Source organism: Panthera leo, chromosome C1, assembly GCF_018350215.1.
Source record: "Panthera leo isolate Ple1 chromosome C1, P.leo_Ple1_pat1.1, whole genome shotgun sequence".
Classification (NCBI taxonomy): Eukaryota; Metazoa; Chordata; class Mammalia; order Carnivora; family Felidae; genus Panthera; species Panthera leo.
Genome location: NC_056686.1, coordinates 96,710,952 through 96,737,291, shown reverse-complemented (window position 1 = coordinate 96,737,291; position 26,340 = coordinate 96,710,952). Strand labels below are relative to the sequence as shown.

General features: G+C 37.9%; 1 protein-coding gene across 4 annotated transcripts in view; it reads left to right on the top strand.

Moving 5' to 3' along the window:
- The window catches only part of PTPN22 (protein tyrosine phosphatase non-receptor type 22), a 59,040-nt gene that overhangs the window by 24,084 nt on the left and 8,616 nt on the right, over nt 1-26,340 (top strand). For 2 of the 4 annotated variants that reach the window (XM_042953482.1, XM_042953481.1), the window contains 8 exons: nt 11,822-11,895; nt 12,034-12,839; nt 15,009-15,092; nt 15,248-15,378; nt 17,593-17,620; nt 21,243-21,326; nt 21,576-21,691; nt 23,153-23,183. In XM_042953482.1, the coding sequence (XP_042809416.1) occupies nt 11,822-11,895; nt 12,034-12,839; nt 15,009-15,092; nt 15,248-15,378; nt 17,593-17,620; nt 21,243-21,326; nt 21,576-21,691; nt 23,153-23,183 (1,354 nt within the window). Of the gene's footprint in view, nt 1-11,821; nt 11,896-12,033; nt 12,840-15,008; nt 15,093-15,247; nt 15,379-17,592; nt 17,621-21,242; nt 21,327-21,575; nt 21,692-22,516; nt 23,082-23,152; nt 23,184-26,340 lie in introns of those variants that run through there. The other 2 variants (XM_042953483.1, XM_042953484.1) reach the window with 2 other exon arrangements.

Below are 26,340 nucleotides of genomic sequence, written 5' to 3'. Positions count from 1 at the left end.
GTGTGGGTCTGTTTTTGGGATCTCTGTCTGTTCCATTGATCTATGCGTCTATTTTTGTGTCAGTACCATACTGTTTTGATGAATATAGTTTGTAATATACCTTAAAATCTGGGATTGTGACACCTCTAGCTTTTTTCTTCTTTCTCCAGATTGGCTTTGACTATTTGAGGTCTTTTGTAGTTCCATACAAATTTTAGGATTATTTGTTCTAGTTCTACCAATTGCTATTGGTATTTTGACAGGGGCTGCATTCAATCTGTAGATTGTTTTGGGTTGTATGAACCCAAGTGTTAACAGTATAAACTCTTCCAATTCATGAGCATGGTATATCTTTCCATTTGTTGTTGAAATCTTCAATTTCTTTAACTAATGTCTTATAGGTATAGGTCTTTTACCTCCTTGGTTAAATTTATTCCTAGGCATTTTATCCTTTTTTGGTGCAATTATAAATTTGACTGTTGTTTTTTAATTGTTTAAAGAGAGTATTTATTAATTTCTATTTTACTAGGAAATTTTTAGAGAAAGAATGTTGAAGTCTGTCAATTGCATATTTTTGCACTCATGGAATGATCACATGGGATTTTCTCCTTTAACCTATTAGTACAGTCATATCATTGGATTTGGTGGTATCAAACCATCCCTGTACTCTTAGAATTGACCCTTCTTGAACAAAAGATATTCTTTTAATGTGTTGCTAGAGTATGTGGACTAATATTTTATTTAGGTTCCAGAAAATGACAATACTCAAATTTAGCCCAGTAGCAGTGTCATGGCTCCAGGTGAGTTGCCTGAAGTGGGCCTTTAGTCAGTAGATGGGAACATAGGAACACAGCTCAAACTCCCATAGAGGGAATTGGTTAAAGTTAACTAAAGAGGATTTCTGTTTCTGGGAAGATCAAGTGGACATACTTTTTCCCCCCTATTCCTCCCACTAAGTGCAACTGGAAACAACTGACATTATAAGTAAAACAACTCTAAGAAGGCTCTGAAAGATAGAAAGAAGTCAGACTAGCTAGGGACTTTGGGACCTGAGGAAAGACATGATGATAAGTTCCTTGGGTTTTCTTTTGCCTCATTTTTGCAGACTTGGAACTGAAAGTCAATAACCTGGAAATGCCAATGGTACAGACAAACAAAACAAAACAAAACAACAACAAAAGCCTGCTCTGTCTAGGCAAAGGATCAGTAAGGGGGCAGTCCAGCAAGATAGAAAACTTTTAGATAATTCATCACTCTCCTTTAGTCAACACCACAGAAAATAATGGCTCCTAACCCCACCCATGTCAGCAAAGGCTGAGTGGGGTACTAGATTCCCATCTTTCTTTCTTTCTTTCTTTCTTTCTTTCTTTCTTTCTTTCTTTCAGGTTTGTTTATTATTTTGAGAAAGAGAGCGAGCACAAGCAGGTGAGGGGCAGAGAGAAGGAGAGACAGAATCCCAAGGAGGCTCCACACTGTCAGCGCAGAGCCCAATGCGGGGCTTGAACTCAGGAACTATGAGATCGTGACCCGAGCTGAGATCAAGAGTCAGATGCTTAACCGACTAAGCCACCCAGGCGCCCCCTAGATTCTCACCTTTCTAAAACCGTAGTAAAGTGCTGAAGTGGTGTCACAGAAGATCAGGTAAAGAGCGAAGACTTTCATCCCCATTGGCCTCCATGAGAGCTTCCTGCAGTGTCAGTGGAGACCACATGGGGAGCCTCTCCTGATGTGTCTCTGCTTGGGTGTCAACAGAGGCTCAGCGAGCAAACTAGGGGAGGTCGATTCTATGTGGCAATAACAAGGCAGTAATGAGGAAGCACCTTTCCTTTCCCCTGTCAGAATGGAGTTAAAAATAGAAGAACCCAGTTAAAAGATGCTTAACTAAGATCCAGAGCCTCATAACGATACAAAAATGTCTAGGGTTCGATTGAAAATTACATGTCATACCAAGAATCTAGGAAGACCTCAAACCAAATGAATGAAAGACAATCAATAGATGACAATACTGAGATGATAGAGATGTTAGAATTATCTGACAAAGATTTTAGAGCAGCCACTGTAAAAATGCTTCAATGAGCAATTACAAACATGCTTGAAAAGATTTTAAAAATGGAAAATCTTGCGGCACCTCGGTGACCTTTTGGTTAAGCGTCTGACTTTGGCTCAGGTCATGATCTCACTGTGTGGTCAAGCCCCACATTGGGCTCTGTGCTGACAGCAAGGAGGCTGGAGCCTGCTTCAGATTCTGTGTCTCCCTCTCTCTGTCCCTCCCCTGTTTGCTCGCTCTCTCTCTCTCAAAAACAAACATTAAAAAAAATAATAAACATTAAAAATTTTTGAAAAAAAAAAGGAAAGTTTCAGCAAAGAATTAATAAAAGCGTTCAGCAAAGAAACATAAGATATAAAGAGGAACCAAATGGGAATTTTAGAACTGAAAAAGGTAGTAACTGAAACAAAATAGCTTAGTAGATAGGCTCAAAAGCAGAATTCAGGGTACCTACAGAAAAAAAGAACTAATGAACTAGAAAATAGAACAATAGGAATTTCCCAGTCTCAACATCAGAAATAAAATAGACTGGAAAAGAGAACAAACAGAGCCTTAGGGAATTAAGGGACTATACCAAAAAAACTAGCACTTGTGTCAGCAGAGTTCAAGAAGGAGAGGGGAAAAAAGTCAAGGCAAAAAAAGAACTTAAAGACTCATCACATTTGGGCTGCCTGGGTGGCTCAGTTGGTTGAGCGTCTGACTCTTGATTTCAGCTCAGGTCATGATCTCAAGTGTCATGGGATCAAGTCCCGTGCTGGGCTCTGCACTGAGTACAGAGCCTGCTTGGGATTCTCTCTTTCTCTCCCTCTGCCCCTCTCCCCTACTCATACTCTCTCTCCCTATCAAAGCAACAACAACAACAAAAGATGCATCATAACGAAGCTGCTGAAAGCTAAAAAGGAAACTTCTATGAAGCAGCCAGAGAAAAATGATCTTCACTATAGGGGGAAAACAATTATAATGATAGCAAATTTGTCATCAGAAACCATGGAGGCCAGATGGAAGTGACATATATCTCTCCAGTGCAGAAGGAAAATAATTGGCAACTCAGAAACTCACACCCAGTGAAAATACCCCTCAGGAATTAAGAAGAAATCAAGACATTCTCAGATGGAAAAATAAACAAACAAACAACAACCACCAAAAAACTAAGAGAATTTGTCTGGGAGACCTTGCATATAAAAAAAAAAAATGGCAAAGGAAGTTTTCTAAACAGAAAGGAAATGATGAAAGAAGGAAGGACATGATATGCAAAATCATGAGTAGATGTAATAGGTTTTATTTCTCTTCTTGAGCTTTCTAAATTGTTGGATGATTGATGCAAAAATTATACAGTCTTATGTGGTTCCAAATGTATTAGAGGAAGTATTTAAGCCAATATAAACAGGGAAAGGTTACAGACGTAAAGGGAGGTGAGGTTTCTGTACTTGAACTAGTGAAATGATAACACCTGTAGTCTGTGATAGGTTATGTGTATATAATTTAAAACCTAGAGCCACCACTACAGAAGCTATACAAAGACATACCTTAAAAAAACACTATAGGTAAATCAAAACGAAATTCTAAAAAATGCAGGAAAAAGAAAAGAGAAATGAAAAACAGAACAGAAAACAAGAAATAAAATGGCGGACTTAAGCCCTAACATGTCAATAATTATGCTAAATGTAAATGGTATACCAATTAAGAGAAAGATTGGGGGGTGCCTGGGTGGCTCAGTTGATTGAGCATCTGACTCTTGATTTCAGCTCAGGTCATGATCCCAGGGTCATGGGATCAAGCCTGGTGTCGGACTCCGTGCTGAGCATGGAGCCTGCTTAGGATTCTCTCTCTTCCCTTCTCTCTCTCTCTCTCTCTCTCTCTCTCTCTCCCCCCCCCCCCCCCCGTGCCCCTCTTCCCTGCTTGTGCACTCTCTCTCTCTCTTTAAAAAAAAAAAAAAGGAGAGAGAGACAGATTGGCAGAGTGTATTGAAAACATAACGACTATATGTGTCTATAAGAAACATGCTGCAAATATACAGGTTGGTTTAAAGACTGGAAAAAAAGATACATCATGTATTCATATAAACAGGAATGAAGGAAATCAGTAGAGTAACTATATTAATACCAGATAAAGTAGACTTCAGAGCAAGAAAATTATCACAGGCAGGAAGGGACAATATATAATGGTAAAAAAATCAATCCACCAATAAGTCATACATACATAGCAATCCTAAGTGTGTATGGACCAAACAGAGCTACAAAATTTGTGAAGCAAAAATTGACAGAACTGAAAGGAGAAATAGACAAGTCTGACAATAGTAGAAGACTACAGTACCCTTCTCTTAAGAATTGATAGAAAAACTCAATAGAAAATCAGCAAGAATACAGGATAACTTAACAACGCCATCAATCAACAGGATCAAATTGATAATCGATAGAGCACTTGAATCAACAACACAAGAATACACACTTTTTTCAAGTGCTGATGGAACATATACCAAGATCAATCATATTCTGGGCCATAAAACAAGCTCAAACATTTAAAAGAGTTGAAATCATACAGAATGTATTCTCTGTCCATAGTGGAATCAAACTAGAAGTCAATTAACAGAAAGATAACAGGAGACGATTCAAACACTTATAAACTAGACTACATTTTTCTAAATTATCCATTGAGTGAAAGAGGAAGTTTCAGGGGAAATTAAAAAAAAACACATTAAACTGAATAAAAATGAAAATACAACATATTGAAATTTGTGGGACAGAGCTACAGCAGTATTAAGAGGGAAGTTTATAGCACTCTGAATACAAACATTTGAAGACAGTAAAAGTCTCAAATCAATAATCTGACTTCCCACTTTAAGAATCTAAAGGGGAGGGGGTGGGAAGAGTAAAAAAAAAAACCCCGAAGAAAACAGAAGGAAAGAAATAATGAGTGGAAATTGATGAAGTGAAAACAGAAAAATAGTGGAGAAAAGAGCTGAAATGATCAATAAAATTGACAAACCTCTATGATGGCTGATTTTTTTTTTTAAGAAGAAAATAAAAATGACCAATATCAGGAGTGAAATGGGATAGGCCTACAGGCTCTGCAGACATCAGAAGGATAATAAAGGATAATAAATACAAATGAACCTGACCACTTAGACAAAATGGATTACTTCCTCAAAAAGAAAAACCAAACTATCACAGCCTACTCAACATGAAATAGATCATTTGAATAGCCCCATCACAGTTAAGGAACCTGAAGTCATAATTTTAAAACTCCCAAAAAAGAAATCTCCAGGCCCACATAATTTCACTTGAGTATTCTACCAAATGTTTAGGGAAGAATTACCACCAATTTTACACAATCTGTACCAGAAAATAGAAGAGAAGGAAACACTTTCCCCATTCATATTTTCTATTGTGGTAAGATATATCATTTTATCACTATGGAAAAAATTACCATTTTAACCATTTTCAAGCGTACAATGCAGTGGCTTTAAGTATCCTCCCTATGTGTGTGACCATCACTCCTATTTATTGCCAGAAGTTTTTCATCATCCTAAACAGAAACTCTCCATGGTCCCTACCCCAACCGCTAGCAACTTCTATTCTACTTTTTGTTTCTATAAACTTGCTTATTCTAGGTACATCAGATAAGTGGAATTGTGTATTCTTTTATATCTGGCTTATTTCATGTGGCATGTTCTTAAGGTTCATCTATTTTTTTTTTAGCATGCATCAGACTTTCATTCCTTTGGTGAACAGGTGGTTTACTTCCACCTTTTGGCTATTGTAAATAACACTGCTAAAAGTATGAGTGTATACAGATCGTTTTGTGCCCTGTTTTCAGTTCTTTGGGGTATATATGCAGAAATGGAAATGCTGGATCATATAATTCTAATTTAGTTTTTTCATATAATTCTAGTTTAATTTTTTGAGGTACTGCCATACTAATTTTTACAGCAGTGCACCATTTTACATTCCCACCAGCAATGTCCAAGGGTTCCAATTTCTCCACATCCTCACCAATACTTGTTATTTTGTTTATGGTAGCCATTCTAATGGGTATAAAGTAATATCTCATTGTTGTTCTGGTTTGAATTTTCCTGATTAGCGATGCTGAATATTGCTTCATGTGCTCACTGGCCATTTGTATACTGTCTTTGGAAAAATGTCTGTCAAGTCCTTTGCCAACTTTTGAATTGGGTTTTTGTTGCTGTTGAGTTTTAGGAGTTCTCTATATATTCTGGATATTAATCCCATGCCAGATATGTGACTTGCAAATATTGTCTCTCATTCTGTGTGCTGCCCTTTTACATCGTTGATTATGTACTTTGATGCATAAATGTTCTTAATCTTTTCATAAAGTTCAATCTTTCTATTTATTATTACTGCTAGTACCTTTGGTGTCATGTCCAGAAATCGTTACCAAATCCAATGTCACGAAGCTTTCTGTGTTTTCTTCTAAGAGTTTTATAGTTTTAGTTCTTATGTTCAAGTATTTGATCCATTCTGAGTTAATTTTTATATATGTTGTAAGGTAAGAGTCAAACTTCATTCTTTTGGGGGCACTTGGGTGGCTCAGTCAGTTAAGTGTCCGACTTGGGTTCAGATCACGATCTCACGGTTCATGGGTTTGAGCCCCACATTGGGATCTGCGCTGACAGCTCAGAGCCTGGAGCCTGCTTTGGATTCTGTGTCTCCCTCTCTCTCTGTCCCTCCCCCACTCACAATCTGTCTCTCAAAAATAAATAAATGTTAAAAAAATGTTTAGGGGTGCCTGGGTGGCTCAATCAGTTAAGCATCGACATCAGCTCAGGTCATGATCTCATGGTTTGTGGATTCGAGCCCTGCGTTGGGCTCTGTGTTGACAGCTCTGAGCCTGGAGCCTGCTTCAAATTCTGTGTTTCCATCTCTCTCCGCCCCTCCCCCACTCACGCTCTGTCTCTCTTTCTCTCTCTCTCAAAAATAAACATGAAAAAATTAATTAAAAAATGTTTAAAAACTTCATTCTTTTGCATGTGGATATCCAGTTGTCCCAGAGCCATTTGTTGAATAGAGTCTTTTCTCCATTGAATGGTCTTGGCACCCTCACCAAAAACCAGTTTCCCACATATGTGAATTTATTGCTATGCTTTCTATTTTATTCCATTGGTCTTTATGACTGTTCTATGCCAGTACCATGCTGCTTTATTACTGTACCTTTGTAGTATATTAAAAAATTTTTTTTAACATTTTTATTTATTTTTGAGACAGAGAGAGACAGTGCAAGGGGGGAGGGGCAGATAGAGAGGGAGACACAGAATCCGAAGCAGGCTCCAGGCTCTGAGCTATCAACACTGAGCTCGATGGGGACCTCGAACCCACAAACCATGAGATCATGACCTGAGCTGAAGTTGGGTGCTCAACATACTGAGCCACCCAGGCGCCCGTCTTTATAGTACATTTAAAAAAAGTAAGCTCAATGCTCAACGTGGGGCTTGAACTCATGACCCCAAGATGAAGAGTTACATACTCTACTGACTGAGCCAGCCAGGTGCTCCTGTGGTATATTCTGAAATCAGGAAATAGGCGTCCTCCGAATTTGCTCCTCCTTTTCAAGATTGGTTTGGCGATTCAGGGTCCCTTGAGATTCCATATGAATTTTCGCCTGGATTTTTCTATTTTTTGCAAAACACCATTGGGATTTTTATAGGAATCTAATGGAATCTGTAGCTCACCTTGGGTAATATTATTATTATAGCATTATTATGTCTTCCTATGAACAAGGGATGTCTTTCATTTATTTATGTCTTATTTAGTTTCTGTCAGCAATGTTTTGTAGTTTTTAGTATACAAGTCTTTCATCTCCTTGATTAAATTTATTCCTAAGCCTTTTATGATGCTAATATAATCAGAACTGTGTTCTGAATTTTCTTTTCAGATTGTTTATTACTAGTGTATAGAAAGGCAACTGGTTTGGGTGTGATGATTCAACCTTACTGAATTTATTATTTCTACGTTTCTGTGTGCATGTGTGGAATCTTTCAACATATGAGATCATATCATCTGCAAATGAAAATAATGTTACTTCCTCCTTTCTAGTTTTGGCACCTTTTGTTTTTCTCTTGCCTAATTGTTCTGGCTAGAATTTTAAGTACTAAGGTGAATAGAAGTGGTAAAAATTGGCATCCTTGTCTTATTCCTCATCTTAGGGAAAAGCTTTTAGTTTTTCACCATTGAATATAATGTTAGCTGTGGGTTTTTCATATATGGTCTTTATCATGTTGAGGACACTCTCTATTATTCTTAGATTGTTGAGTGTTTTTATAATGAATTTTGTCAAATGCTTTTCTTCTGCACCAACTGACGTGATCAGATGGGGGTTTTCCCCTTTATTTTATTAATTTGGTGTATTATCTGGGTTGATTTTTGTATGTTGAACAATCCTTGCATTCTGGGACTAAATCCCACTTGGTCATGCTATATAATCCTTTTAATATGATGCTGAATTCAGTTTGCTAGTATTTGGTTGAGGACTTTGCATCAATAATAATAAAAGATATTGATCTGTAGTTTTCTTTTTCTTGTAGTATCTTTGTGTGGCTTTGGTATGAGCCAAAGGCTAGGTAAATGCTAGCCTCATAGAATGACTTAGCAAGTGTTCTCACCTATTCAGTTTTCTGGAGGAGTTTGCATTAATTCTTCATTAAATGTTTGGTGGCATTCAATAATGAAACCATCTGGTCTTGGACTTTTCTTTGTCAGAAGGTCTTTTGATTGATTACTGATTCAATCTACTTACCAGTTGTAGGTCTATTTAGATGTTTCTATTTCTTCTGGAGTCAGTTTTGGTTGATCATGTGTTTCAAGGACTTTGTCCATTTCATCTAGGTTATACAATTTGTCAGTGTACAATTGTTCATACTATTGTCTTGTGATATTTTTTATTTGTGTAAAATTGGTAGAATGTATCTAGTTATATTTCTGTAATTTGAGATTTTAGTAATTTGAGTCTTCCCTCTTTTTTCCTTAGTCTAACTAAGGTTTGTCCCTCTTATTGATCTTGTCAAAGGATCAATTTTTGGTTTTGTTGATTTTATCCACTGTTTTCTTAGTCTCTATTTCTTTTTCTCTTAGTCTCTATTTCATTTATCTCTGCTCTAATCTTTAATATTTCTTTCCTTCTGCTATCTTTGGGTTTAGTTTGTTTTTTTTCTAGTTCCTTAGGTATGAAGTTATTGACTTGAGGTCTTTCTCCTTCCCCTCCTCCTCCTCCTCCTTCTTCTCCTTTTTTGAAAGAGGGAAGGGCAGAGGGAGAGAGAGAATCTTAAGTAGGATCCACACCCAGCACAGAGCCCAATGTGGGGCTCGATTTCACAACTGTGAGATCCTACATGACCTGAGCAGAAATCAAGAGTCAGACACTTAACTGACTGAGGCACCCAAGTACCTCAAGATCTTTCTTCTTTTTAAGAATGGGTGTCTATAGCTGTAAATTCCCTCTGAATATCACTTTCACTGTATCTCATACATTTTGGTATGCTGTGTTTTCATTCATTTCTAAGCATTTTCTAATTTCTGTTGTAATTTCTTCTTTGACCCATTAGTTGTTTAATTTATAGACATTTGTGAATTTTCCAGTTTTCCTTCTGCTATTAATTTCTAGTTTCAATCCATTATAATTGGAAAGTTACTTTGTATGATGGCAATCTTTTAAAACATATTAAGACTTGTTTTGTGGCCTACCATATGGTATATTCTGGACAGTGTTCCATATAAATTTGGGAAGAATATGAATGTTGTTAGGTGGACTATTATATATGTGCTGTTAGATCTAATTGACTTATGGTGTTATTCACGTCTGCCCTCTATTTCCTTATTGATCCTCTGTCTGATGTATCCATTATTGAAAGTGGGGTATTAATGTCTCTTATCAGTTTACTAGGCTTGCTGTAACAAGTATCACAAACTGAGGAGGGCTTAAAACAAATTTATTTTCTCATGGTTCTGGAGGCAGGAAGTCCAAAATCAAGGTGTCAGCAAGGCCTTGCTTTCTCTCATAGCTCTAGAGAGCCTTCCTTGTTTCTTTTTAGTTTCTGGAGTTTGCCAGCAGTCTGTGGCATCCATTGGCTTGTGGGTACATTGCTCCAGTCTCTGTCTCCATCATCACATGACATTCTCCCTGTACGTCTCTGAGTCTCTGTTATATGTTTTTATAAGGGCACAAGTCATTATGATAGGGCTCACCCTAATCCATCTTGACTAATAATATCTGCAAAGACTCTATTTCCAAATAAGATCACATTCACAGATATCAGGCGTTGGACTTCGACATCTCTTTTTGAGAGTCATAATTAAGCCCATAACAGGTGGAATCTGACGATTGCCAATGACATTTAAAAATCTATTTAAACATCTCTAAAATCAGGATATATTTCACAAATTGATGGTATCTAAGATTCTGTGTGACACATTTCATAATGTGATAATGGCTATGAAGAAAAAAAGATCGAAAGAGGATGACGAGTGTGTGGGAGTATGATTTGGGGTTGAGTGGTCAGAGAAGACTTTCTTATGCAGGTGACATTTAAGTAGAGAATCATTACTTAGAAAGAGCCAGACATGCAAAATCTGGAGCCAAGAGTATTTCAATTAGAGGGAATAGTAAGTGGAAAAGCCTTGAATTGGAAACAAGTTTGGTACACTTAAAGAATGGCAAGAAAACCAGTATAGCTGGAGAATAGTAAGGAAGAAAGAGGTAAAAATAAGTCTGAGGGCCTAATGAGCACTTATTAACATTAAGAGTTAAGATGATGTAATTTCTGAAGATAGGGTGTTCTTGAGAGTGAAATTACTCCCAAAGACATTTTAAAACTCCCATATTTGATGCTATAAGAAACCCTTTCTAGTTTCTTTTTTTTTTTTTTTTTTTTTTTATTTATTTTTGGGACAGAGAGAGACAGAGCATGAACGGGGGAGGGGCAGAGAGAGAGGGAGACACAGAATCAGAAACAGGCTCCAGGCTCCGAGCCATCAGCCCAGAGCCTGACGCGGGGCTCGAACTCACAGACCGCGAGATCGTGACCTGGCTGAAGTCGGACGCTTAACCGACTGCGCCACCCAGGCGCCCCAGCCCTTTCTAGTTTCTATAACACTATTATTCCCTTTTTTTTGGATCCCTTTGACCTCAGTATGTGAACAAGTTCTTGTTAGTTTCAATATTTTAGAAACTCAATATTTTGGAAATCTCTTATGTGAATTATTTAAATACTTTATGCTTTCTGAAAACTAACTTCTCAACTTTATGAATTTAAAATACCTCATTGCGGGGCGCCTGGGTGGCTCAGTCGGTTGGGTGTCCGACTTCGGCTCAGGTCATGATCTCGCAGTCCGTGAGTTAGAGCCCCGCGTTGGGCTGTGTGCTGACAACTCAGAGCCTGGAGCCTGTTTCAGATTCTGTGTCTCCCTCTCTCTCTGACCCTCCCCCATTCATGCTCTGTCTCTCTCTGTCTCAAAAATAAATAAACGTTAAAAAAAAAATTAAAAAAAAAAAACAAAAAACCTCATTGCTGAGGTGCCTGGGTGGCTCTGTCGGTTAAACGTCTGTCTTCAGCTCAGGTCATGATCTTGCGGTTCATGAATTTGAGCCTGATGGGTTGGTGAGTTTGAACCCCATATAGGGCTCGCTGCTGTCCGTGCAGAGCCCTCTTCGGATCCTCGGTCCCCCTCTCTGTCTGCCCCTCCCCCACTCACATGCTCACTCTCTCAAAAATAAATAAAACTTAAAAAAATAAAATATCTCATTGCCATTTCTTCACCAACAACCAATGTCTTATTTTTCTTGAAGATTCAAGCCAAGTATTCAGTTCTTGAGCAAAATCCCACCCTAGAAGCAGAGTCTTATTCTAATTTACCAAAAAGGTGAGTACAATTTTATACACCTCAGCGTTATCTAATTGTTTGGGGGAGTGCAAATCTCATGCTTAGAACTCATTGTGATGCTGGGAAGAGGCCTCTTTGGGGTGCTGCAGTACCATCATTGCTTTCTTTTTGTTTCAGTGGCATAGAAGAAGCAAAAATGGTGAAGCAACAGAATAAACAAAGGATAAGGCTGAAAAGTGCAGACGCTTCTTCCCTTGGCCTCAGGACTCCTGAAATAAGTGAAAAGGAAGGGTTAGTTTTACACCCTGCTGAACAGAGCAGTTCTTTTGACATTTTGGAGCTAAATTGTGGTTGTAACAAAAATGCGGACACAACCATGAAATGGGAGCCAAAGGCATTTCCAATAGTTGGGGAGCCTCTTCAGAAACATCAGAGTCTAGACTGGAGCCCCGTTTTGTTTAATTCCAAACCTGCAAATGTAGCAGGGGGATATTTCAACTCAAAGGGGCCGATAACGCGGACCAAATCAACTTCCTTTGAACTGATGCAGCAAAGAGACACCAAGGAGCTGGATATCAAGGAGAATGTTTTGTGTTTGGAACCTCAACTGCACAACTCTCCTCTTGGGCGGGCTCAAAAAGCGATGCACGTTTCTTCAGCAGAACTGAATTATTCACTGCCAGCTGACTCTCGGCGCCAAACGGGCAATGCCTCTAATGCAAAGCAGCAGGACTCTAGTGCTGTTAAGGTGCATTCTTACATGTCCTTGGAAGATCCTTTTTTTTCATCGTTGTCGCCAAGTAGCACTGGTTCTAAGATGTCTCTTGATTTACCTGAGAGGCCAGATGGAACCGCTTTACCTCGTTCTCCACTGCCCACGTCCTCCACAACCCTCTTCTCTTGCTACAATTCACAAGATTCTTTAGCACTGAGTTCTCCAACTGGTCACCCTCCACCCCTGGACCAAGAGACAGCAGTAGTCGGTAAAGTATTTCTAAAAGTGTGTATAACATTTTAGATTTCACTTTGTTTCTATAGAAGATTTGGTTTCTTCTCATCCCTGCACACCCCTCCCCTCATCTGTCTCTGCTTCTTCTCCTCCTCAAAGAAGTAAGTTCCAGAAGTGTTTTAATGATGCGGTAAGTTAAAAAAAGGCAATAACAAACAAGTAATGGTTGATGAAACAGGCAGCAGAGGAGGCAGTCGGATCTATGCCAGTCAGAGTGCCTGTAAAGAAGGCAATCCTTATTTCTTGAAATGTGTGTGAGAGGTCCACAATTTACCCTTAATATGCAGAAACAACTTGCAAAGGAACAGCAGAAAGGATTTGATCAACAGCACCACATGGTCACTGGGGATTCTTATTACACTTTTTCTTTTTCTGTCTTTCTTTTTAAAAAAAAATTTTGAGAGACAGACACAGAGAGTGAGCAGGTGAGGGGCAGAGAGAGGGGGAGACATAGAATCTGAAGCAGGCTCCAGGTTCTGAGCTGTCAGCACAGAGCCCGACGCGGGGCTCGAACTCACAAACTGCAAGATCATGACCTGAGCCGAAGTCGGTCGCTTAACTGACTGAGCCACCCAGGCGCCCCTCTTTTTTTTTTTTTTTTAAGTATATTTATTTGTTTTTAGAGAGAGTGCAAGTTGGGTGGGGCAAAGAGAGAGAGAGAGACAGAGACAGAGACAGAGAATCCCAAGCAGGTTCGGCACTGACAGCGTGGACTCTATTACGGGGCTCAAACTCACAAACTGTATGGTCATGACCTGAGCTGAAACCAAGAATCGGACACCCAGGCACCCCAAACGTTTTCATTTTTTTAAAAAAGATTTTATTTTTTTTTAAGTAATCTCTACACCCAACATGGGGCTTGAAAGCACAACCCCAAGATTAAGAGTCGCATGTTTCACTGACTGAGCCAGCCAGGTGCCCCCACTTGGGATATTTTTTGCACAATCATGTGGCTACACTGAGTTAAACAGATAGCTAAGAACTGAATTCTCTTACGTAGGAGTTGGAAGAGGAGGACCTGATTTCTTGCTGTTCTTGTGTAATAACTTAGTAGATGAGAATGTGTAGTTAGTATCCTGTGTAGGCCTTTAATCTTATATACACCTTTACGTTCATACTTTCTCACTTTTTTAATTCTAGATTTTTGCAAATTCATATTATTTTTGTTTTATTGAGTGGTTTGAAAGTAGAAGTAAATATCCTGTTAGAGATGACTAGAATAGCTTGATATGAAAGAATGTGAAGAAAAGAGCAAGTGTGACTCTACAGGTATATTATCAGAAATTTATAAATAACATTTTATGTGAATAGGAAGTAGAGAAAGCTTTTTTTCCTATAACATTATTTATTATATAGTTTCTTAATAGATGTGTGTATATGGTATATGTAGCTTTGTAACAAAAATGTTTTATCTGGATTTAGTTCCTTCTCTGATTATTTTATATACTTTGATCTTGTTTTATAATTTAAAGGATTTTTTTTTTTTTTTTAGATACCCACAATATCTTAGACTTCTCTGAGTACCATCAGTAAAAACAAATCTTAGCTTTAGGGATTGTAGTGGCGTTGACATGTGTGCCACCTGGTGGCAGTTTCTTGTAATAGCATTTGAATTTTTCTATACAAATTCTGAATTTTTCTACAGAAAAATAGAAAACGCTGTTACACCATCGTTTTGTAAAAAGGAAAAAAACATCATTATTCTTTATTGTAGAATAAAGAACGGATACTAACACATTTATAACTCTACCTACTCTGTCACTGAATCCTTGGCATGTTTCAAAGTGCTGTATCATCCTTTATTGTATATTCTATGTAAAACAAAAGGGTTGTATAGAAAACAATTCAAAACTTCATGAATCAATATAACGTTTTATATTTTCTTGACTGGTACTCAGTGACTCAATCAAAACATTTTTGGGCTTTTAAAAAAATTGTAAATTTTTAAGCAACAGCAAAACCTCCTGGGTTTGCAACTTAAATAAAATGGAAGAATTTATCTTGCTATCTCCTTGAGTAAACACATACCAGCTCAACTGTTGTAGCGATGTTTGATGGAATTTACATTGTGATTAGAACGTAAGAATTTCCTTTGGATTTTTCTAATTAAAAATTATGATTATATTTCTGACATTTTGGATAGCAACTTCTCCAAGGATAGATGATGACATTCCCCCTCCACTTCCGGAACGGACACCTGAATCTTTTATTGTGGTGGAGGAAGCCGGTGAGTACGGTTGAGTTAAGTGTAAAATAAAGTGTGGATTAACTAGATTACTTCTCAGGTCCTGTTGATGGTCTGTGTGCTATTGCTAAGTAACATTTGCTTTCTAAAAGAATGACAACACTCCTAAGAATTGGACCATATTTACTTTCTTTCAGGAGAATTTCCACAGACTGTTCCCAAATCCTTATCTTCAGCTGTGAAGGTAATAATTGGAACATCATTAGAATGCAGTGGAACATCTGAGTCAAAGAAATCTGGTGACTCTGTGAGACTTAGACCAACTAAGGTCGATAACTTTTTTTTTTTTCCTACTCATTTGGATTCAACAGACTGTAGTCCTACTTCCTGTATTTTTAGCACCTATCCACTCAGTAAGCACTAAGCAGTACTACTTGTAAAGCAACATGCTAGAGGATGTGGGAATAAAAAGATGTATGAGACACAATTATTGGGGCGCCTGGGTGGCTCAGTTAAGTGTCCAACTCTTGATTTCAGCTCAAGCCATGATCTCACGGGTTAGTTTGAGCCCCGTGTTGGGATCCATGCTGACAGCACGGAGCCTATTTGGGATTCTCTCTCCCTCTGTCTCTGCCCACCCCCACAAATAAACAAGTTAGCATTAAAAAAAAAGACACAATTATTGCCCTTAGGAAACTTACAGGTTGGAAGTGACTAAGGATGACTTAGTGAAAGAGGAAATATTTGAGCTGGTTCCCGAAGGACAGTTAAAGCAAAAATAAATGTTTCATAAGTAGGTAGCTTGTTCCTAGTAGTCATTTGGTAGGCTGTATTATGTTAGCTGTGATATCATAGTGTAGAGAATAATTTTTTGAATGACACGTCCATATTACTTAAGATAAAGTTTTTGGAATAATGCTCCCCACTTCTGGAAGAAAAACCTACACTTCAGTAATCTGTTGTGCATTTATATATTCTATGAACCAACTACCTTAAAATTTCAGAGATCAGAGAAGTAATTAACTAAACAAACATTTCAAAGTGCCTACAACTGCAATGCTGGCAGGCAAATATTCTCTATCTTTTTAATTACACTTTGAATTTATTAGTAATTATTATTGTTAATAATCTGCCCACATGTAATAGTCTTTATCTTAACAACTCCTAGAGCCAAAACAATCACTCCTTTTCTAATGTCATGAAGTAGTTTCAATTTCAACAATTTACCTCCCGTTAAATTTCCTGGGAAATGTGCTGAATAGGAAGGAAATAAATTTAAAAAAAGGATCAGTTTAAGACCAATTACTGTGACATATAAAAATCACTGTAAGGTTTGGAAGGGGATACTTGCAAACGATATATTCGATCAGGGGTTAATATCCAAAATATATAAAAAACTTACACAACTCAACACCAAAAAAACCTCAAATAATCTAATTTAAAAATGGGCAGAAGACATGAATAGACATTTTCCCAAAGAAACATAGAGATGGCCAACAGACACATGAAAAGATGCCCAACATCACTAACCAGCAGGGAAATGCAAATCAAAATCACAATGAGCTATCACCTCACACTAGTCAGACTGGCTAAAATAAAAAACACAAGAAACAAGTATTAGTGAGGATATAGAAAAAAAGGAACCCTCGTGCACTGCTGGTGGAAATGCAAACTGGTGCAGCCACTGTGGAAGACAATATGGAGGCTCCTCAAAAAGTTAAAAATAGAATTTCCATATGATCTAGTAATTCCACTACTGGGTATTTACTCAAAGAATATGAAAATGCTAATTCAAAAAGATATATGCACCCATATGTTTACTGTAGCATTATTTACAATAGCCAAGATATGGAAACAACCCAAGTGTTGTTTCCACACACACACACACACACACACACACACACACACACAGGAATATTATTTAGCTATAAAAAAGAATGAGATCTTGCCATTTGTGACAAAAAAGAGGGTATTGTGCTCAGTGAAATAAGACAGAGAAAGACACATGATTTCACTTATATACGGACTTTAAGAAGCAAAACAAACAAGGAAAAAAGAGACAAACAGAAAAACAGACTCATAACTATGGAGAACAAACTGGTGGCTGCCAGAGGGGAGGAAAGAGGGGAGATGGGTGAAATCAGTGAAGGGAATTAAGAGTATACTTATCTTGATGAGCACTGAGTAATGTATAAACTGTTGAATCATTATATTGTGCACCTGAGACTAATATAACTCTGTATGTTAATTATACCTGAGGTTTGAAAAATAATAAAACATTTTTAAAAAATTCGTAAGCTTGCTTTGAAAAAAAGAAAAAGAACAAAGAAATTTACAAGAAGAAAATAGAGCACTGTAAGAGTTAAGGATGCCTTTTCATAATTCAGTGAGTGCATTTATAAATTTGTAAAATAGGATCAACATTTCGTAACTGTCTCTGGAGGTATATGAAATATGATTTCAAAAATGTCTTTTATGGCTTTGAGTTTGTAAATTTGTGTACCTATCCTTCTTTCACTTTTCCTTTCTTTCTTTTTTTTAGAGTGTAAAACTGCGGAGTTCCCAGTCAGGTAAAAAAATTTCCCTTGGCTTTAGATGACATTTAGCCCTAAGAATTTATACTATAGGAATGACTCATTAAGTTTAGAGTAATTCACCTCAGGAGATGACATAGTTCCCATAATAGCTACCACTATTTATTGATTTATTTCTGATTTTCCTGGGCTAGGAGTTTTGTTTTGTCAAGGGCAAGGTAAACACAGGGTTTTAGAATTCTGTTCTTTCATATATATTCCTCAGAAAAAAAACAAAACCTCTTTCAGATAGAATCTCTTAAAGCTTTGCAGCATTTCTGTTTTATAGGTTTTACCATTGTTAGAAATGTGATTCTTTAGATCTTTAACTTGCTGTGCTTTTCCAGTACTTTTTTGAGCTTCACTTGTTTCATACATAGAATAACAACATCCACAGCTAACATTTATTGGGCATTGATAGGTAGTTTATATACATTATAAGAGGTGGTAGTTGCCCTTAACATATTTATTCATATGAACATATTATTTAAATATGCATAGGTTGTTTAACATTGAGATTAATGAGCACGGGCTTTGGAGTCGGAGAGGCTTTAGTTCAAATCCTTAGCCTACCAGTAGTTATCAAGATGCATAACCTTGGTTAAATTATATACTTCTTTATTGATTTTTCTCATTTATAAAATGAGGATAAAAGGACTCATTTCTTAGAGGATTTTTGTAACAGTTAAGTGAGATAATGCAGAAAGAGCTTTTAATACAGTGGTTGTCAAATAGTAAGCTCTCATTAAATGTTACCTATTATCATTTTTATTAGATAATTACTAAATAAGCAATTCCTAAGTAAGTTCAGTATGCTTTATACAGTGTTAGAATGGGCAGGATATATAAGAAAGGGTACTGTTTAATGTTTATATGCAAATTGGGTAGACAAAATTGATAACTTGGAACCATTAACTGATAATCTGTGTGGCACTGATTATAATCACCAGGAGTCTGGAAAAAGGGGAGGTATCACTGGAGTGGTTAGGAAAGGCGTCACTGAGTAGAAAAAAGAAACTTAAGAATATGGTTAGAGGAAAAAGGAGGGGATCAGGGTAACATTCCAGGAGCAGGGATTGGGATAACATTGATTTCAAAGGTAGCAATAAGCATTATGAGCATAGAGAAATGGTGAGTAGGTTAATTTAATTGCACTAGAGGATCTATTTGGGAAATATGGAAATAAATTTGGATGGATAAAATGTGGAAAGATTGTAAAGGATTTTATTTATTTAATTCTGAAGGAATTTTTTAATTAATTTTTTTTAATGTTTATTTATTTTTGAGAGAGAGAGAGAGAGAGAGAGAGAGAGACAGAGTGCGAGCAGGGGAGGGGCAGAGAGAGAGGAACACACAGAATCCGAAGCAGGCTCCAGGCTCTGAGCTGTCTGCACAGAGCCTGATGTGGGCTCACCAGCCTTGAGATCATGACCTGAGCCATAGTCAGCTGCTCAACCGACTGAGCCACCCAGGCATTCCAATTCTGAAGGATTTTTTTAAATGTTTATTTATTTTTAAGACAGAGAGAGATAGAGCATGAACAGGGGAGGGTCAGAGAGAGAGGGAGACACAGAATCTGAAATAGGCTCCAGGCTCTGATCTGTCGGCACAGAGCCTGATGTAGGGCTCGAACCCACAAACTGTGAGATCATGACCTGAGCCGAAGTTGGATGTTTAACCGACTGAGCCACCCAGGCATCCCCCAGTTTTGAAGGATTTTAAAGTTAGACAGATGAAATATCCAAGTCAAGGAAACCTATACAGAGAGAAAGCCGATTCATGGTAGCCAATCTAATCCAGGAAGAATGGGGAGTGACTGCTAAATGGGTACAGAGTTTCTTTTTAGGGTGATGAAAGTGGTCTGGAAATAGGTAGTGGTAATGATTGCATAGCACTGTAAATGCACTGTCATTAGTGGCAAATTTTGTTATGTGTATTGTATCATACACACATAGAGCTAGGCAAAAGAATTTCAGTTTAATGCGACAAGTAATAAGCATTGTAGGTTCTTCATCAGGGTAGAAATAAGATGAAAATGGTATTTTAGGAAGATATTTGGCAGGGTATCATTCACTGAAAGTTAGTTTTAGTTCTCAGTGTATTCCCTAATGGCAAGCTGGAAGATGATAAGCGACTTCAGGGTAGTTATCAAATATTTATTAAGTGCCTACTATATGCCAGTGATTGCACTAGGAGCTGGAAATAAGCAGTGTACTTTATTTTGCATATCATCCAGCGTATAAGAAATAAACAAGAGAACTTGATTTAGAGACAAATCCTAAGGCTAAAGAACCCAAAGACTAGAGACAGGTAAAACTCTAGCATTGAACCACATTTTCATTTTCAAAAGACATTACTATAATTATACTCAGTACTGTATGATATTATACACCATTTGTATCTTTAAGCCTCACTGTGTGGGAAAATAGCTCTATTATTTAAAATTCTGGGGCGCCTGGGTGGCTCAGTCGGTTGAGCGGCCGACTTCGGCTCAGGTCATGATCTCGCGGTCCGTGGGTTCGAGCCCGGCGTCGGGCTCTGTGCTGACAGCTCAGAGCCTGGAGCCTGTTTCAGATTCTGTGTCTCCCTCTCTCTGACCCTCCCCCGTTCATGCTCTGTCTCTGTCTCAAAAATAAACGTTAAAAAAAAAAAAATAAAATAAAATTCTTTACATCATGGAAAATCTCAAACACATTTTAAACATCCCATAATAGCATTATCACACCAATGAAATGAACAATAATTCCTTAATATTAATCTAGTATCCAGATTTTATTCAATTTTCTCAAATTGTCTCAAAAATGTTTTTTTACAGTTGGTTTATTTGAATATGGATTCAAAGACTACACACTGCATTTGGTTTATAGATTTGTTAAGTCTTTTAAAATCTGTAACAGTTTTCCTTCCTTTTTATATTTTCTCATGCCATTTATTTGTAGAAGAGCATGGGTCATTTGTCAGAGACTGCGGATATTCCAGATTTCCCTGTTTGTATTCTCATGGTTTTATATAGCATGCTACTCTATCCCCAGGATTCTATGTAAAATGGTAGTTAGAACTAGAAGCTTGATTAATTTTAAGTTCAATTTCTTTGGAAGAATACTGTTCTCTCCCCCCCCCCCCCGCCTTTTTAAAAAATGTTTATTATTTTTGAGAGAGAGAGAGACAGCATGGGGGAGGGGAAGAAAGGGGGGGAGGGAAAGGGGAAGGGGGAGGGCAGAAGGTGGAGGGAGGGGAAGGCGGTGGGGGTGGGGGACAGAGTATCTGAAGAGGGCTCTGTGCTGACAGCAGAGAACCTGATGCATGGCTCAAACTCATGAACCATGAGATCATGACCTAAGCCTAAGTTGGATGCTTAACCAGTTGAACCACCCAGGTGCCCCTGGAAAAATTCTTTTCTACGTGAGCTAAAAGTTTTTCATGAATCATAGTCTCCTTGGCTAAAAAACTAGAAGAACAAAATTCTTGAGGTTCCAGTTATTGTTTGGTCATTTTTTATTTGCTTGTTGTGGGTTAATATTGAAAAGTTGGAAAAGTTATACAACACCAAAAAGGGATTTTGACTTATAACTTTTGATTGATGGATTTGTTTTGTTTTGTTTGTATTCTCTTATCACAGATCTACATCAAGATCGGTCTTCTCCTCCCCCACCTCCACTCCCTGAAAGAACCCTGGAGTCCTTCCTTCTTGCTGACGAAGATTGTAAGTGGAAGTACATTCCTCTCAAAAAAGCTATAAAAATGAGACTTCTAACAGATTAACAATAAAATAGGACCTAAACTGAAAAGGCATAAAGAATGGTTAAACAAGAGAAAAATAATACATTTAAAAAAAACCCAAAATGTATTGTAAAAATAATGCATAAAAAAGCAAAGCTAAGAATTACCGAATATATACCTATACATATCCCAAAGGCTTAAAAAGCTATGTAACAAAGCATTTTTTTTTAAGGTATGCAGGCTCAGTCTATACGGACTTATTCTACTAGCTGTCCTAACACCATGGAAAATTCAACATCTTCAAAGCAGACATTGAAGACTCCTGGAAAAAGTTTCACAAGGACTAAGGTAAAGAAGATGGGAGTTTTAAGAAACATGCCAGAGGCTTTCCATTTCTTTTTTTTTTTTAATTTTTTTTTAACGTTTATTTATTTTTGAGACAGAGAGAGACAGAGCATGAACGGGGGAGGGTCAGAGAGAGAGGGAGACACAGAATCCGAAACAGGCTCCAGGCTCTGAGCGGTCAGCACAGAGCCTGACGCGGGGCTTGAACTCACGGACCGCGAGATCGTGACCTGAGCTGAAGTCGGCCGCTTAACTGACTGAGCCACCCAGGCGCCCCAGAGGCTTTCCATTTCTGATGGTGTTCATACCCTCCACCTTTCCCCTGCTGCCAGAATCAAGAGGGAAACTAGATTATTTATAAGAGCAGCTGATTTGGAAAGACAAGACTGATAATCATTAGGGGAACTGATTAAATAAATTATAAATCAAAGTATATGCATATAATGAAATACTATATAGCTAAAAAAAAAGAATGAGGACTCTGTCAGTGTATTTATATATAATTTATTAACTTTTCTTTAAAAGGTAGAAAATATGGTCTCTATTTGTAATATGTGTTCATAAGAGACTCTGGAAAGGTACATAAGGAACTAACAATAATGTTTATCTGTGGGGGGAGTGTTAGAAACTGGGTGGATGGAGAACAAAGATGGGAGCATTTTTTACTACCATATTTTGAATCATAAATAAATGACTTATTTTCAAAAATTTAAACAGACATTGTCCAAAAAATAATGTATTAAATATGTATTATATAGAAGAATACAGTTTCATTATGTATTGGGAAAACAGAAATATCATAAAGGATATCTACCTGCCATTGAAAAGACTACAGGTAATCTATTGGAATAGAATGCCTATCTGAGAAACAACATGAAAATATAAAAAGAACGAAATACCATGGAACAGATTAAAATAAACACGCTGAGGCAATGTGAAGAAAAGAAGAAATCTGGGTAGGTTCCTGGAATAGATAAGTTAGAGACTTCACCCTCAAGGAGGCTGAGTGGGTTTTCTGAGTGGAGGGAGAAGGAAGTGGTATGGTAACAGTATGGAGTGGACCTTAGTAAATTTAGTTGGGGATACGTTTAGCAAAAGTTCTCGGCTACAATGGGAATGGCTGTGTATCACAGCTATCTTCAGAAGCCATTGAGGATTCTGGAATGGTCCTAATAAAGAAGAGAAGTGGAAACTCCCATCTTTTTCCTCTGATATTTTGAGAACATTCTTTCAAAATACATAGGGGGATTCTTATGGAGGTGGGAAAAATGGCAAGACAAAATCAAGTGGAGGCTTTGCACTGAATTCAAATAACAAGGTGGAAAAATAATTTTGTGTGTTTTGAAGGCTATTTTTAAGGAAATTAATCCTTTTGACTGCCGTCTGTATTTCTACTTGATTAAAGTATTTTGGATTTCACAGGAAAACAAGAGAAGACTAACGTGTCCCTTTTCATTTTTGTAGAGCTTGAAAATTTTGAGAAACATGAAAAAGAGTAAGTTTCTTTATACTTGTTTTTTAGAATAAGTACACCGCTTCCACAATTGTGTAGTTTCCCCTTATATAACCACTCTGGGAAAAAATTAACATTATTGTTCCTATACAGGGCCTTGCTGGGGCCCTGCGTATCAGACCAATCACCTCTAGGCCTTGTACTGTGCTAGGCTCTACAATGGTAATATTGGAAGGGAGTAAGGAGGGGGGAGGGGTTTCTGTTTAACAGACAGGAATAATAATACGATATTTGGCACTTTCTACCCATCCTAAGATGCTGTCATGCAAGTGTGTTATTTAAAATTCCTAGCAGTCTAACCTCAGATGTATTTTCTTTGAAAATAGTCACAGCAAAGCATATTGTGAAACAAATGTGTTGATTTAACGAAACAAGCAGAGTATTGACACATTACCATTTTTGCCAAGTATTATTAGCAATAAAAGTCTGTTGCTTATTTTTTTTTTGCTATATTGTAATGAAAACAAAACTGAAAAACTCCTGAAACTGTGGCAAACTGATTATCTTAGAAATCCTTATTTACAACTAAAAGTATATAAAGCATTGTGATACACTTTTTATAAATTCGATCCACTTGGTCAATCATCAAGGACCCAACAGCTATTTGGTATTATACTGGTGTTAGAGGGAGGGACAAAGAGCACTGAGAAAACATGATTTATGGTATCGCCTATATAAGAAGGCTTATAGCTGAATCTAACCCATTTCTTCTGAGTTTTTACTCTACTTCCCTGTCAATAGACTTGTGCTCACCTGCTTTCATTGACACCACACCTGATCTTGGAAGTGAACAGATTTCTCACCTTCGATGGCTAAAATATGATTGGGAAATATACTCTTTCCTCTAATGTGAGTCAAAAGAGAATTTAAACATTTCGGAGGAAATTGTAGTATAAAACAGGGGAAATAAAATAGCCCAAAGCAAAGAAGTGACGGACTTGAATAGCTAGCCAGTTTGGTTTGAAGAGCTTAGCTTATGAAACACCCAATTTTCTTTCTTAAAAAAAAAAAAAAGAAAAGAAACTATATAGCTCCAACCCTATCTTGGGGATATCAAACAAAGACACAGACACTTCAGGTAAATTTAGGTTGGCATAGATTCAATATGTGGTGAGATACTCAGAGACTCTGAGTATTATTTCTGAGTAAGACCTCCCAGATCATTCTCTAGGTCTAGGCTAATTTCAATTTCTCAGCTGCCTTTATCCTCTGGTCTTTTGTCCTTAAATGAAGAACTGGCCCTTAAAATATCTGACCCTTAAAACTGATCCTGAAGCTTGAGATTTATCTGCCTGTACTTGGGAAAAATGTCCTCTTCCCCTTCCAGATGGTTTATGACTCTTGAATTCCAGATGTTCTCCCTTTAGCCTGGATCTCCAACTGGTCTGTAGTTAAAGCTGGTCCTAATTTTGATAAAGTAAGGATTCTTCACCTGTTGTTTTAAGCCAGCATTTAAACATAGTATCCATGCATTCGCTGAATATTCATTGAGTGCCTATTAAGTGCTAGGCATTCTGTAAGGCACTGGGTGTATGATGGTATGTAGGTATTGGGCTATCCCTCTGTGGAACTTAAGTCCAGTTAGGGATTCAGACATTAAACAAGTAAATTCACAGATACATGCATAATAATGCATGATGATAGATGCTGTGCAGGAAACCAAGAGGGTCATTATGAGAGAGAATAAAACAAAGGGGATCTATTTTAGAACGAGTGGTCCAGGAGGCCCTTTCTAAGTAATGATTAAACCTGAGACATGAAGGAGCAGCCAGCCAGGAGAAAAGTGGGGAGAGGACCCCTCCAGATAGAGGGAGTAGCAAACGTAGAAGCTCTCGAGTGTGGGTTTGGTGTGTTGTAGGAACTGAGAGGAAGCCATCGTAGCTGCAGGGTATTATGAGGAGAGAGCAATAAAGTGTGGTGACTGGCAAGATGGTGGTGGTGGGGGAGAAGGTAGTTAAACCCTTATGGGTCATGTTAAGTAGTTTAGAGTTTATTGTAAGTGCAATGGTTGAAGAGCTTTAAGCGGAGACGTTACATGAGCTGGTTTTTTTCTCTTTTTTATAAAGTTTATTTATTTTGAGAGAGAGAGAGAGAGAGTGCATAGGCGTGTGTGTGCACGGGCAAGCACAAGTAGGGGAAGGACAGAGAGATCGGGGGAGAAACAGAATCCCAAGCAGGCTTGGTGCCACCATTGTGGAGGTCAAACCCACCAACTGTGAGATCATGACCTGAGCCGAGATCAAGACTCCCACCCCCAACCGACTGAGCCACCCAGGTGCCCCACATGATCTGTTTTTTAAAAAGATCTTCCTGGCTGCTGTGTGGAGAGTGAATCATAGGGTGACAAGAATTAAAGCTATCAACCATGATGCCTGATGCCTGATGCCTACTTTTGGTGGGAAACTTTTAATTACTCAGATACCCTTCAGTTGCAAGGGATAGAAAACCCAACTTAAGCCAGCTGAAGCAGAAGAGGGGAATTCGTTGGCCTGTAACCAAGAGCTCAAATGATATAATCAGGACCCAATCTCATGCCATATCTCCACCTTTGTTTTACTCTGTGTTAGCTCATTCATAGGCAGGCTTTTACCATGTGGTTTCAGGCTTATGATGGAAAAAATGAGCTGTTTCCTGGTTGCTCAAGCAATAGTCCGATGACTAGTGCTGCTGATTGGGCCTGCCTGTGTTGGTTTGGTTCATTTGTCCAACCTTGAACCAATTATTGCCAGTATATTCTGATTAAGCAGAATCAGAATGGACACTGACCAGTAAGGAATGAGGTCAGACCTAACTGCTATGATCATGGCAATGTACCAACTGAAAATTAGCCCTAGTCATAGGTCAGTTCCTTGATCTAATGGTAGAATCAACTTCACCAGAAGTATGGACGCTGACAATTGGGCTGGGGTGGTTTCTTAAAGAAAAACTCAAGTTCTGTTATCAGAAGAAGGAAGAATTAACGCTGGGCAGGCCAGCATAAATGTATCTGTGACATGATACAATTCTACTGAAGCTGCCATAGGAAAAAACCAAGATATTTCATTAAATGAAAAAAGTAAATTGGGGCACCTGGGTGGCTCAGTCCGCTGAGCGTCTGACTTCAGCTAAGGTCATGATCTCACGGTTCGTGAGTTCCAGC